Genomic DNA, 14,061 nt, shown 5'->3' on the forward strand with positions numbered 1-14,061 from the left:
AGGACACGTGGGGCTCCTTCCCTTCCTGGCATGAATGCTGGGGGCACTCAGTACACCGTTCCACCATCAGACAATCTGTAATTCCACTTTCGGGTCACAAGACACATCAGGAACATCCCCGTGGTACTAGGCGAGCTGAAGGGAGTCCCAAAAAGGGGAAGCATGTCGGAGGAATGAGACGGGTGCACTAATATCCTTACACACAGTTCTCAGACTCTCAGGCCTCTAGGCCCATGCCAGCAAAGGTCCTCACATGAAGGAAAGAGGAGAAAAGAACACCATGTGGACTAGAATGTGTGAAGGGTTTGAAACTTACTGCCTTGTCCTTCGAGGGGCCATGTATTCATGGGAAGGACCCTAGTTCTGGCAAATCCTGATGCTACCTCATGTTTTTGGGGAGGCCCTAGTCATCTGACCCTACCCTGTAAATCTAGGTACTAGTTACCTAGCAGACGACCAGCTACATGCAAGGGGTTGTTCACACCCCCGAGGAAAGGTAAGGACCCACATGTGGGTGTGGATGCACAACAAAGTGCCTCAGAAGAGGACATCTGCTAACAGTGCCCATAAAAGCCACTCTCTGGGCTCTTCTGCGATGCAGGCCTCTGTGCTGGAAAGGCCCCTCCCTTCCTTCCTGCTCACAGGCCCTACCTGGAAACCCATCGGCCCACAGCCAGAAAGGACAGGCGAGTTCCATGAACCTGTCCTCCAAGCCAGAGCTCTAGATATGCTAGGCACATGCCAAGCTGGCCTAGGGCCACAGGGGACTAAGGCAGGCCTGCAGCAGACAGCCAGAGTTGGCTTCACTCTCGTCTGCCTTCACCTCACACAGTTCACCTGCAGTGGTTTGGGCCCCAGGTAGAGGAGAAAGGTTGGCTTGGATTTAACATGTGGATTGTTTTAGAGATCCAGAAATCCAAAAAAAGCACCAGGGTTTCAATTCTGGTGAATGCGACTGTGAGTCCCATTTTAAGACATGACATGGAGGGTACACTTAGGAAGACTGAACTGAGTGCAGTACCTGCAGGAGTGACATCATGAACATTTCCTACCTTAATCTCTTCTAAGTGAAAGTGCCATGATCCATTACATTCTTCTGCTTTATCAGGCCTTAAATTAAAATGAAAAACAACAGAAGTTAGTCTTGGTTGAGATGAGCTTCAAATGACAGGAGGAAACACTTCCATTAAGATCTGTGGGAAGTAAAGGCAGAGACATTCTACTGCCACGTGAGCCATTTAACAAAGACCCCCCGGGTAGGAGGGTCACAGCCCAGCTCCTTCCAAAGAAACCATCCAGGAGTAAGGCCAACCCATGACTCTCACCAAAGAAGCAAGTTACACAGGCTGGTAGGGGGAGCTCGGGAGTCAGGCCCTCTCCATGCTGGTGCCCTCTCTTCACTACATGAGGATGAGGATTGTGACACAGCATGCAGACTTGCTCACCAAGTGCCTGCCACTCACTGACCCCGGCTCAGCCAGTATGATTTCTTAAAATCCCAAGCACGGATACCCTCCCTACTTCCACATGTCGATTCTAGACATGTCAAACCCCAGTATTCAGGTGCAGTTGAGTTCACGAGGCCACCAAACCTCCTTCCCAGACCCCCGACGTGTCTCCAGAGTTAATAGGCTGGCCCGGCACCCGGAAATCAGCACTGCTCCCCACCGGGATGAAAGCGGCACCGTGCACTGTCCTTCCAGCTACAAGTGAAGCAGCAGGAGCATCTGTACAGCCCAGGAGAGTCAAGTTCCCAGAGGCTATAGCATTAGGGTCACTAAGGCGACAAAGGAGGGGCTGGAGCTGGTCCCCAGGCCCACAGGACCCACTCCTGAGCAATAAGACATGCCAGCAAAGCCTAGAATGGCCCTCCTCCCACGGAAGCAGCAGGACAAGAGGCATCGCTTTGACGGGCAGACTCACGTGCACAGTTAAACACAACAAATATATGCACGAAAAAGGAAGGAGTAAATAAACTACATAAACTGCAGGCAGACCCCAAAAGGTGAATCTGGGTACCTATGATGCACATACAATGCAGACACATATGAGATGCATGCACAAGGCACGCTCGCTCACTGATGTGTACGCATCTCCTTATTGGCCTGACAAGAAGGATAAAATGAGAGTAGTACACTTAGCCTGCCCAGCCTGCACCCAGAGTCCCCACAGGTGCCTGTAATCCAGACCGTCACTGTTCTCCCAACACAGAAGTAAACAGCTACAGAATCAGGGTGATTGTCCAAATGGTGAAGATATTCTAAAAAAGGATTCGGCCTACTGAATAAACATCTAACAAAAGTCAATAGTGTAACTCTTAGGACCAGCCCCAAGCTACTTGCAGGTGAGCTATTTTTTTTCCTGTTTGTTTGTTTATTAAGATTTTATTTATTTATTCATGAGAGACACAGAAAGAGAGAGAGAGAGAGAGAGAGGCAGAGACACAGGCAGAAGGAGAAGCAGGCTCTATGCAGGGAGCCTGATGTGGGACTAGAACCCCGGGTCCCCAGGATCAGGCCCTGGGCTCAAGGTGGTGCTAAACCGCTGAGCCACCCGGGCTGCCCTTTTTTCCTGTTTAAATGTGACCCATGCCCGGACTTGCCATAATCCGTGTATCGTCCAGTAATCTGGAGGGTCCCTGCAGTCGTTCTCAACCTCCTGCAAAGAAAACACACAACAGAGAACATCACCATTTCATTGTTCATTTATTGCGGCTTCCAGTGCGCATCCCTGAGGAGCTACAGGGGGGCGGGCGTCCCTTCTGGAAGGAGTGGCCCAATCCTCAAACAATGACGTAAGATAATTAATTAATTACACTGAGTTTTGCTTTTTAAAAACGTGTTCTCAAATTAAGCCAATCTGATGGAAACACTCCTATTTGCCCATTAATCTTCTGATGGTATAACCAAAAATAAGTGTTTGAGGATGATAGTACAGAGGAATGAGGGAATGAGTTGGTCCAGATGTGTTAGTGATATAATAAGTGTGAACATTACAGAATATAAAATGTGAATGTTCTGGAGCAGAAATGCGAAGGTGAGGAGAGGACAAGATAAACTCACAGGGGTAAAAGTTCAGTCGCATATCCTTCAAGTACCTCCAAATTGTGTAGCTCAATTGGGAGTTTTCCCAAAAGAACCAACTATCAAGAAATGGATCATCCGGGCAGCCCCAGTGGCTCAGCGGTTAGTGCCACCTTCAGCCTGGGGTGTGATCCTGGAGACCTGGGATCGAGTCCCACATCAGGCTCCCCGCATGGAGCCTGCTTCTCCCTCTGCCTGTGTCTCTGTCTCTCTCTCTCTCTCTCTCTGTGTCTGTCATGAATAAATAAATAAAATCTTAAAAAAATATCATTTAAAAAAAAAAAAAAAAAAAAAGAAATGGATCATCCACTGGACCAGGTGAGACAGAACTCATGCCCGAAGCCCCCGTAGGGAATAAGCACGTGAAAGGTATCTATGGTTGTCTGGTGAGGAACAGGTGTGACACCATGTAGGGATCACCTTTCTGCCCCCAGTTGCTCTGGAGATGAGGGAGGCTCTGGGTTAGGAGACTGCCAGGCTGACAGGGCAGGAGAGCAGGACCAGAGTAGGGGGCTATGCCTACCCTGTCCTGACACCCTGGTTTCATCCCTCAGGAAATCACAATCCAGGCAGGTGGCCCATTTCCCACAGGTGCCCGGCTGGCGAAGAGCAAGGTCAGGACCCATGGCCAGAGCGTGGGTCTTCGGGCAGCCCTATGACGAGCCCGTAAGTGGGGGACGGGGGCCCAGGGGCAGCTTTCGTTCATCATCAGCAGGAACCTGTTGGGCCAGCATGAGCCCGAGGGCCTGGGCGGAGAACCGAGGGTCATGGAGACAGACATGGTGGTCACTGCACCTGTAATGCCTAAATCACTCACACAGGGAAGGAAGCCGGAGACAGCCCCACTGCCCAGGACAACACCCAGACCAGAGTGACAGGTGACAGGACCCCCTGTCATGCCCACCCTGGATTGAAATTAATTCCCTAACAATGACATTTCACTAGCAGATTTTTTAAAATCTGATTTCTAAAGCATCAAGGGAGGAATGCACTTCCACGCATCTTTATAGTCACTACATAGAAATATACCCACATTTTGTCACAGAAATGCCTCACCTACCAAATGACCTTGTTCCCTGCCCTGAAGGCAAATCTTCCAGGGTCACCCAGACAGGAGCTCTCCACACACAGTCCTGCCCACAGAACCTAAGGCTCCCTCAATGCTGGCCACCAGGGTAGAGAGCTAGGTCTCTAGCAAAACTCTGAAGCTGGTGGTAGACAGCTCTGTCCCCTTCCTTCCAACACTCCTCTAGCCAGCGTATGGCTACAGCTCTAAGGCAGAAAGGGACAAGAAGGTGAGAAGTTTAGGAAACTCAAACCAGGGCCGCCTGGGTAGCTCAGTGGCTGCGCACCTCCCTTTGGCCAGGGTGTGATCCTGGAGTCCCAAGATCAAGTCCCACATCAGGCTCCCTGCATGGTGCCTGCTTCTCCTTCTGCCTGTGTCTCTGCCTCTCTCTGTGTCTCTCATAAATAAATAAATAAAATCTTTAAAAAAAAAAAAAAAAGGAAACTCAAACCAGAGACCGCAGCCTCCAGCCTGGAGTGTAAGCATTACACTGCTGCAAATGACACATCAGCCCACAAGGAAACCTGCGCACAGAGACCCACTCCCCACAGGGTTCCCCAGATGAAAGGGGCTGGTCACATCAGGAAAACTCACCTTGCACACTGTTACAGGCCAGTGGTGAACCATAATTAGTTTTTTCCACTCATGGTTGTCACTGTTAAAAGACAAGGAACCTATATTTCAAGAGCTGTTTCAAAGTTAAAGAAAAATTAATTCATGCATCCATTTATACCATCATGCATTCAACAAACATGGGGGGATTGTTATGGGCCAGGCACTGCCGCGGGACATGGGCACTGCCTCGAGTGAGGGACCCACTCCCTAGGCACTACTAGGCCAGGGGTGCTGCCCTGAGTGAGGGACCCAGGCCCCAGGCACTATCGTGGGCCAGGGACACTGCCCTGAGCAAGGGACTCAGTTCCCAGGCAATACTGTGGGCTGGGAGCACTGCCCTGAGCAAGGAATGCAGTCTCCAGGCATATCTGGAGTGGGGGCGCTGCCCAGAGCAAGGGACCCAACCCCTATCCTCTTGAATCACACATGCCAGTGAGGGAAACGGTTACCACAGTGGCTAAGAAAACACACATGGTGCCCCACAGTGACACGTGATAAAGAACATAAGTAAGCAAGAGGACAGGCATGTCAGCAATGGGTCAGGAGCTGAAATTTTGAGCCAGAACGCCCAGGAAGGCCTCACTGACAGGAGGGAGAGGGGGAAGGAACCCCGAAGTGCCTGTCTCCAAGGGCTGGTCTCGAGTGTAGAAACAAAAGCATCATCATCCCTTAACCACATATGTGAAATCCATAAGGCTCTGCAACCTGAAATTTTTTGTGGTTCATGTGGCAACAAAGCCAGACCTGAACAGGCACGAGCTGCTCAGTGCACTACACCTCCCCTCCTCCATGTGCGGATGCAGTTGCTAGATCCCATGGTGCTCACTCCAACACGGTCCAGAGCAACAGAGCAGGGCCTGCACACTGAAAGACCCCACGCTCCAAACCCCACCCCCACCCCGGCCCAACTTTCCAGAGGAGGGGTGCGGAGTGGTGTCTGCAAGGCCCAGCCAGCAACCAGGTGGAAGCAGGGAGACAGCTGGTGAAGAGACCCTACAGCAGCACACAAGGACATCACTCAGACACTGAATCTAGGATAAATTAGATTTTAGAAAGAATGATTCAAAAGTAAAACAGGACTAAGTCCTCACACACCAGCTTCTATCAAGAGGGGAGTCCTGCTGAGTAAGCATAGAAGCACACTTCAGACGTCACAAAAGCTTAGTTATAAATGGCGCTTGGTATCAAAGAAAGGACAAGCTGTAGCATGAGCACTGGAGCTGGGACAAATGTTAGAAGTTGCTTTTTTCTGGGAGCACAACCCTTGTTTAGGTGGAAACTGAGGCTACATGATGAAGCTATGGCCAGGGAGGGGGACCACCGGTATCCTGCTTATGATGAATCGATCGAGATTCAGAACGTCTACACCACAATGTCCACACACAATCCAGGCAAGAGTGGTGGGAGTGCACAGGAAGTGCCCCCCCACCCACCCGCCAGGACGCAGGGTGGAAGCGAAGATTCTGTAAGGAGAAAGGCCACTGGGCAGAGGAAGAGAGGAGAGTCACCAAGCTGTCAACCCAGCCAGTGCTTGGACAAACGCCTGCTAACCCCTCACATCCTGGAGGGTATGAATCAGGTGAGTTTTCTCCACACCATGCCTCGGTCACCACGGTCGTCCAGCTCCATCAGCGCACGAATTAGGAGCAGATGGGGGGTGGGGACCACATATTACAGCGTAAAGTCTTTATCTGACATTTACTGACTGCTACGCTCTTAACCTGATGGCAAGAGCTCATCCATTCATTAACGTAGCTCTTTTTCAGAAAATAAACTTTCCGGGAATGCTGCAATATAACGTCACCTTTTCAGATGGATGATAACACAGCAACGACACTTAATTAAAAAGTAAAACTCACCTTTTCCCACACCTACTATGTAAGTATGAAGGCCTGTATTAAATGTGAAATCATTGCCCAAAATAAATAGAGGAAAACATGAATGTCTGGGGCTCAAAATGTGGGTTCCCTTACAGAAGTGCGCAGAGTATCCCGACAACAGGGCCTGTTTACTCCCCCGCTCCCCTCCCCACAACCCCCCCCCCCATCAGCTGCAACACGGAATAGAGGAGGAAGGGGAAGGCGGAGGGATGAAGACCAGCGCCGAGAAACTTTTAAAAAGAGGAAGCGGCACCCGATCCCGACCGTGTCCTGGAACCTCACGCAAATGTGCGCGTCTACCGCGGGCGGTCGGGGCGGTCGGGGCGGTCGGGGCGGTCGGCACCTGCACCGCCCCGCCCCCTCCCCCTCCCAGGGGTCCCGGGCTCACCTCCCGCGGGACCCGCGCGCCCCGCCCGGGCAGCACAGCGCCAGGCAGAGGGAGCTCAGGAGCAGGCGGAGCGGGGCTGCGGGCCTCATGGCGCCCCGCCGCACGGCCACCCCGGCACACCCGGGCACACCCGGGCACACCCCGGGCAAGGGGCTCAGCTCCTAAAGCACGCGAGACACAGTGTCCGGCGCCAGGCCCTGCGTGTCCCTGAAAACAGACGGAATTCCTGAGGCCGGCTCTGACCCGCCTGCGGCCGAGGGCCGCCCCCACGCCAGCCCGCGGTCCCGAGGGGGCCCGGCCCCTCCCCCACGCCGCCGCCCCGAGCCTCCACTCGGGACCCCTGGCCAGGGCCGCCGCCTCCCCCGGGCCCCCCAGGGGCTCACGCGTCCCCGCCGGTGCCGCACCGCGACGCCCGCCGCGACCTCACAGTCTGCACCGCCCAGCAGCCCCGACCGCCGCGTTTCCGCCCCGGCCTCTGGCCCCGACCGCCCCCGGCACCCGGGACACGCCCCGTCGGAGGACACGCCCCCCGCAGGAGGACACGCCCCCGTAGGTGGACACGCCCCCCATAAGAGGACACGCCCCGTAGGAGGACACGCCCCCCGCAGGAGGACACGCCCCCGTCGGAGGACACGCCCCCCGCAGGAGGACACGCCCCCGTAGGAGGACACGCCCCCCGCAGGAGGACACGCCCCCGTAGGAGGACACGCCCCCCGCAGGAGGACACGCCCCGTAGGAGGACACGCCCCCGCGGGCGGACACGCCCCCAATCCCGGCCCCTGGCCGGGCTCCAGCTTCTCCGAGGAGGCTTCTGTTTCAGTCTAGCCTCCGCCCCGGACTCGCGGACTCAGCCTCAGGCCCGCCTTTTGCGAGGCTCCCCGTGTCCCCTGGGCCTTCCTCCCGTAGCTGAACCGCCTGGGGCAGGGCCGAGGACAGGTGTGCCCTGCACGGTCAACCACTGAGCCACCCAGGCGTCCCTTCCACTTACATCCTTTTGGCCCAAACGAGTCACATGGTCAAGCTTGGCATGGAGGAAAGCCTGGCATGGAGGAGGAAAGTATCCTCCTCCTAAAAGTGGAGGCCTTGGGACGTCTGGGTGGCTCAGTGGTTGGGGGTCTGCCTTCAACTCGGGGGTGATCCCGGGGTCCTGGGATCGAGTCCTGCATCGGGCTCCCCGCAGGGAGCCTGCTTCTCCCTCTGCCTGCGTCTCTGCCTCTCTCTCTGTGTGTCTCTTATGAATAAATAAATAAAATATTTTAATAAATAAATATAAATAAATACATACATACATACATAAATTTTAACAAGCCGGGGCCTGGCAGTCCCAGGGCAAATGTCTGGGACATACTGGGAACAGAACAGATAGCTGGGAAGAGTAATATGGTCCTACCAGACCCAGGACCTTCAACAAACCAGGTGGGACAGTAAAGGGGAGGAGTATAGACAGCACCCGGCCGAGAGGGCCAGGTAGTAGGGCCCTATGCTGCTTCCAGAAAGGGTGGCCTGGGGAGGAGGGGGTTGAGGTAACAGGAAGTGCAGGAGAAGCCAGAACTCACAGAGCAGCTCCACCTGGGTGAGCAGCATCTGTCGAGGGAGAGTTTGTCAGGGGTGCTCAGCTGTGGGACAGTGGAGTGTGCCAAACGTCAGGGGCAAAGTCTTAAAAAGTGCTCCCCAATATCTGTGTGTGCTCAAGGAAAGAAACTCCAGGAGCTTGCAGGGTCCAGGCTGGCCAAGGGAGGACTTTTGCTCCTTGGGTTCAAAGCTCACATTTATTTACTGGGTGTCTTCCAAACACACAGGTCTGACCTTGGCCAGGAGGCTCGGGGTGCTCAGAACAGAAGGGGTACAGCGGCCAGGAGCATATGCCCCACCTGTGGGTCATCCAGTGTACATGGGGTTCTCCCACTTGTTACCTGTGTGAACTTGATAAGCTAACTGGCTCTTGTAAGCTTTCTGATACCTCATCTGTAAAATGGGAAAACAATCCTCTAACAGCATCGGGGTGATTAAAAGAGATGTCATTTGTGGCTTAGCCTGAGCCCACTGAGCCTGGGGCAGCGGGGAGCTCAAGGCTGCTGCATCCTATCTTATTGCAGACCCTCCCGACCCTCAGCTGGAGGGAAGACCAGCAAGGGGCTCCCAGTTTTGCCATATTAGCCTCGAGCCTGGCTTTGGGGGGCCAGTTGTTAATCTTATGTGTTAAAGGTGTGAGGGCGACCATGGCTGCATCTCTGCTGTGTCCACTTGGGGTTTTCAAGCCCTAAATAACTTTGTCACCCTTAGGGGAATCTTCTTTTAATAACTTCTTTGTAGTCTAAATTATTTGTATGCTGAGAAAGTTAGGACACTATCTAAATGTTTTCCCTCGGACTTTTCTCCTCTTCTTTTTTCTTTTTTTTTTTTTAAAGATTTTATTTATTTATGAGAGAGAGAGAGAGAGAGAGAGAAGAGCTGGGGGAGGGGCAGAGGGAGAGGGAGAAGCAGACTCCCCACTGAGCAGGGAGCCCCAGACAGGACTCGACCCCAGGACCCCAGGATCATGACCTGAGCCACCCAGGCACCCTGACCTTTCTCTTCTTATACTACCAATATTTGTGGCCTCCCCATACAATGTGGCGCCTGTGGCACCTGTTCTGTGGACCCATTTTATCGTGGGCTGTGACTACAATGAAACAGGGACAGGAGAGGATCAAGGAGACCAGACAAGGCTTTCTCAGGGAAATATTTCTTGAAGATGTCATTTTAATACTTGGAATCACAGGGCAGAAACTTTCTGGAACAGAACATGACTAAATCAAATCAAACAGCATGAGATTCTGAAATGCGAATGTCACTTTAATAGTTGGAATCACAGGGCAGAAACTTTCTGGCACAGAACATGACTAAATCAAATCAAACAGCATGAAATTCTGAAATGCGAAATAAAAGAATATACAGTTGGCCCCTTGGACAACTTAGGGGTTCAGGGCACGGATTCACTATAGTTAGAAATTTGTGTATAACTTTTGACTCCCTGAAACCTCAACTAGTAGCCTACTGTTGACCAGATGCCTTACCTGTGACATAGTCGATTAATACATATTTTGCATGTTGTATGTGTTATATACTGGAGTCTTAAACCAGAGAAAAGAAAATTCCATTAAGAAAATCTTAATGGGGGATCCCTGGGTGGCACAGCGGTTTGGCGCCTGCCTTTGGCCCAGGGCACGATCCTGGAGACCCGGGATCGAATCCCACATCGGGCTCCCAGTGCATGGAGCCTGCTTCTCCCTCTGCCTGTGTCTCTGCCTCTCTCTCTCTCTCTGTGTGACTATCATAAATAAATAAAAATTTAAAAAAAAAGAAAGAAAATCTTAATGGAATGGAGAGGGACACCTGGGTGGCTCAGCAGTTGGGTGCCTGCCTTTGGCTCAGGTCATGATCCCAGGATCCAGAATCGAGTCCCACGTTGCGCTCCCTGCGAAGAGCCTGCTTCTGCCTCTGCCTCTGTCTCTGCCTCTCTCTCTCAATCTGTGTCTATCATGAATAAATAAATAAATCTTTTAAAAAAAGTCATGAGAGAAAATACATCTATAGTACTATACTGTCCATTGAAAAAACCCACAACTAAGTGGACCCAAGCAGTTCAAGCCATGTTGTTCCAGTGTCAACTGTATTAACTTTATTCTTTGATAAGAAATTTTAGATTTCAAGGCCAAGAAGTCATTCAAATGTTTACCTAAATAGTCTGTTACTCATGATATTTCTGACTGCTCTCATAAAAGACTCTGAAAAAGGAACAGTTAAAAAGATGAGCTCACTCATGTATATAGGCACACATGTGCACACGCCCGCACACCCATCCATAGATATTAGAACAGACTGTTTCCTTGGACTGTTTTGAACAATTATCTATCTTGGAAGAACTAAGCGAGCTACTGCAGACTTCTGAGGGAGTCCTACATAACTGAGCTGCTCTCCATGAGAGAAACATTCTGCATTATGAATAATAGTTGAATATTGCATTAACAGTTCATGTAGTGGATATTTGCAAAATTTTAATCTTGACTTAGGTTTTTAGTAGCTGAGAGAATGGCCAAGCATACTGAAGAGAGCCTGAGCTAAGCCAGCCATTGAGTGGCATAAAGCTGTCTTCGTGGCCTGCTACGCAGCTCGGGATGTGCCCATCAGCCTCTGGGGGGCCCTGGCGCACAGCACTCATCCCACCCACCCCTCACCTCCTCCCTAGAAAGACCTGTGTCTGTGTGCACAGGGCAGAGAGGCCTGTGTGCATTATCCAGCAGGCTGCCCCCACACAGAGGCTTGTGCTGTCTTTGAATACAATCCCATAATAATAGCTATCCCTTATATGGAAGCGTTTACAAGTCAATGAGAAAAATCTCAACTCATCTGAACAGGAATCAGAATCCTCCTCCCCCACAGTAGATTGAGAACAGAGGGCCCTTATCGGTGGGGCCCTACAGCCCAGCCCTTGCACTCTGCTCTGCCCCTTTTGCTCATTCTCTCTCCTGGGCCTGTCCCTCCTCAGCACAGCACCACCCCTCCTCCAGCTTTCCAAGCCACCCCCGCTCCTCTCCCCAACCCACCATGTCCACTGTGCCATGGAATGCTACTACATAGCTCTTCCCATCTTCTCCTGTCTTTAAGAGTTTACAATGGAAAGATAGACTGAAACCTAACTAAAATGTGATGGCACTTTGTATCCAAAAGTGGCTTTGCATTCTTCCCAGCCCAGAGACTCTTCCAGAATCTTGCCCTGCTCTATTGAAATTGAAAACCTCTCGTCCCCATGAACCTGGATGGGATCGCTGACCCCCGACAGGCAGAAGACTGCAGAAGGGATGCCGGGTGGCTTCTGAGGCCACATGGTGGCGGTGGCTTTGTCCCCTGTGTTAGGATGCTCCTGTCGAGGCAGCCCCTCCCCCCCAGGCTGTGGGGGAAGCACCGCCTGCCCAGACCGAGGGACGCCTGTCTGCACAGCTGCTGAGAGCCAGCGCAGCCGGCCGCCTACCCACGACCCAGCCCCAACTTGGTCTCCTCCCGCTGAGGCCGCGTCTGTTGTGGGCCTATCTTAATGGATGACCCACAAAATTAGTGAGTCTAATAAGTAGTTGTGCTCACCACAAAGCTTTCTGTCCTGTGTCCCACAGTCTTACAGACAGAACAATTGGTTTTCAGCAGAGGGGCCTAGGAAAGGGGACCAGCATGAAGCCAACGTGCTTTGAAGGGATTGTTGTGTAGATTCCACTTTGGAACAGTGTGTGATGTCATTGTGCAACGCAACTTAATTTTGAGAAAGGCAGCCCCTAATAATTGAAAGCAAAGTGGAAGACGTGTGTAGGTATTGAATGGGTGGCATAGCCGCACAGTGCAGAATTATTCGAAGTCCCTTTAAACACTAATTTGGCTGTACTTCCCAGCAGGACACATCCTAAGGCAGAAAGAACTGCAAAGGGACCAAAATGTGTGCAGCGTCCACTTTGTCAGTAAGTGCACAGCCCTGTCCCTTCGAAGCAAAGAAAACAAATTCACAATACAAATAGGGAATGATATGAAAGCCACTAGGGATGTGGCTTCCATAAAAATGGAAGAAAATGAAGAAATGTGCTAAATTTGAACTGAGAACCTCATCTCATCACAAAATTGTGATATAACTTCTGTAAAGAGAAAACACAAAGCCAGCCAAACAAAACCCTTGTTACTTACCCACTGGAACGTCCTGGTAGCAGTGACCAACTCAGTCCCAACAAGCACCAGGCCTGTGGTGTGGACATGCAGATTCTCACCGAGGGAAACCAGGGCTCCTGGAGAAGGAAGGGCTACTTCTGGGCTGGAGAGAGGCACCCCACAAGCCCTGAGCTCAAAGCACCGGGTACAGCAGGGGGTAGGGGGGCACACAGACCAGCATGGCCAGGACCTGCCAAGCCACCTCAGTAGTGCACCTGTGGGGCCCCTGTTGGCAAAATCACATTTTTCTGAAATCACTACTACCCCCAAAAAGATAACTGCAATGGGTTGAAAACATCAAATACATTAAAACCTGTGAATGCTTAATGACATCCCCCCAGAGAACGAGCCTCAGGGGTCCTTTGGGGACGGTGAGGATGCCATCTCATTACTTCTGAACACTTGAGAGTAATCAGGAAGCAACATTCGTTCACTCTTCCCTGATGAAGCGCATGTCAGGTTAATCAAATCATTGATCAAGAAAACTCTCCCTTACAGAGTTCCAGCTAAAATGGGAAGAAGGAATAATGGTAATACAATATTGCCACTTTGCAACCCCAAATAAAATAATGGATCTGGGTGATGATCGTCGCCAGAAGCCAAACTATTAGAGGGAAAAGCAGACGCAGGGGAGGTTGGGGGAATGGCCCCCACAGCCATGATCAACGCTAGCAACACGAGATGAACACACAAGGTGTCCTCTGGGTTCGAGGTGACAAGGTGCACCCCACACCGCCTGCACCATATCCTTGCCATAGTCTTGTGTTTTTGTGTACTTTGCTTTTGAGTTGTCTGGTGCTACAGTTTCATGTTTTCTTTACAAAATTCCCTTTTATCATTCAGAAACGTTTCCCTCTTTCTGTTGTATTTGCCCCAAATTCCACATCAGACAAGATGCAGGTTGCTGCTCCCTTCTTTCTTAAAGGGTACCCTAGGGCCTTCTGGGTGGAATCTGGGTGGAGTCTGTACTCAGAGACCACAGTCCTGGAGCTTTCTGCCCCTGGGGCAGCCACTGTTTCCAGGCCTTGCAAAGACGCAGGAGTAGGAAGGAAGTGTTGTTTGTCCATTTGTTTGGGCTTTGTTTCGAAGAAAATATGTCGTGGGTCCATTTGGGAGTCAAGTCTAGGATGGAAGGGCTGATTTTCTTATCTTTGTGTTTTCCTTTCATCTCTTTCAACCATTTACTTGGCCCCGGATGAAAAAGGAGACTGTATTTCCCTGCCATCTCATTCCTCCTTCGTTGAAGAGCCAGTCATTAATGTAATTTGCGGTTCTTTGGGGGCTGGTTTGGCCTGCAGGTTG

The 14,061-nt window shown here is 51.5% G+C and overlaps 1 protein-coding gene across 4 annotated transcripts in view; it reads right to left on the minus strand.

Moving 5' to 3' along the window:
• The window catches only part of RNASET2 (ribonuclease T2), a 42,618-nt gene extending 35,081 nt beyond the window's left edge, over window positions 1-7,537 (minus strand). For 3 of the 4 annotated variants that reach the window (XR_013380883.1, XM_077899693.1, XM_077899691.1), the window contains exons 1-5: window positions 7,416-7,537; window positions 7,033-7,239; window positions 4,744-4,804; window positions 2,603-2,658; window positions 1,053-1,110 (exon numbers count right to left, since the gene is read on the minus strand). Coding sequence is in view for 3 of the 4 variants with exons in the window: in XM_077899693.1 (XP_077755819.1) it covers window positions 1,053-1,110; window positions 2,603-2,658; window positions 4,744-4,804; window positions 7,033-7,121 (264 nt within the window). In the remaining variant the exon portion in view is untranslated. The remainder of the gene's footprint in view (window positions 1-1,052; window positions 1,111-2,602; window positions 2,659-4,743; window positions 4,805-7,032; window positions 7,240-7,415) is intronic. The other variant, XM_077899692.1, reaches the window with a different exon arrangement.
• Between the last annotated feature and the right edge of the window lie 6,524 nt (window positions 7,538-14,061).

Source organism: Canis aureus, chromosome 1 (genome assembly GCF_053574225.1).
Source record: "Canis aureus isolate CA01 chromosome 1, VMU_Caureus_v.1.0, whole genome shotgun sequence".
In the NCBI taxonomy this organism is placed as follows: domain Eukaryota; kingdom Metazoa; phylum Chordata; class Mammalia; order Carnivora; family Canidae; genus Canis; species Canis aureus.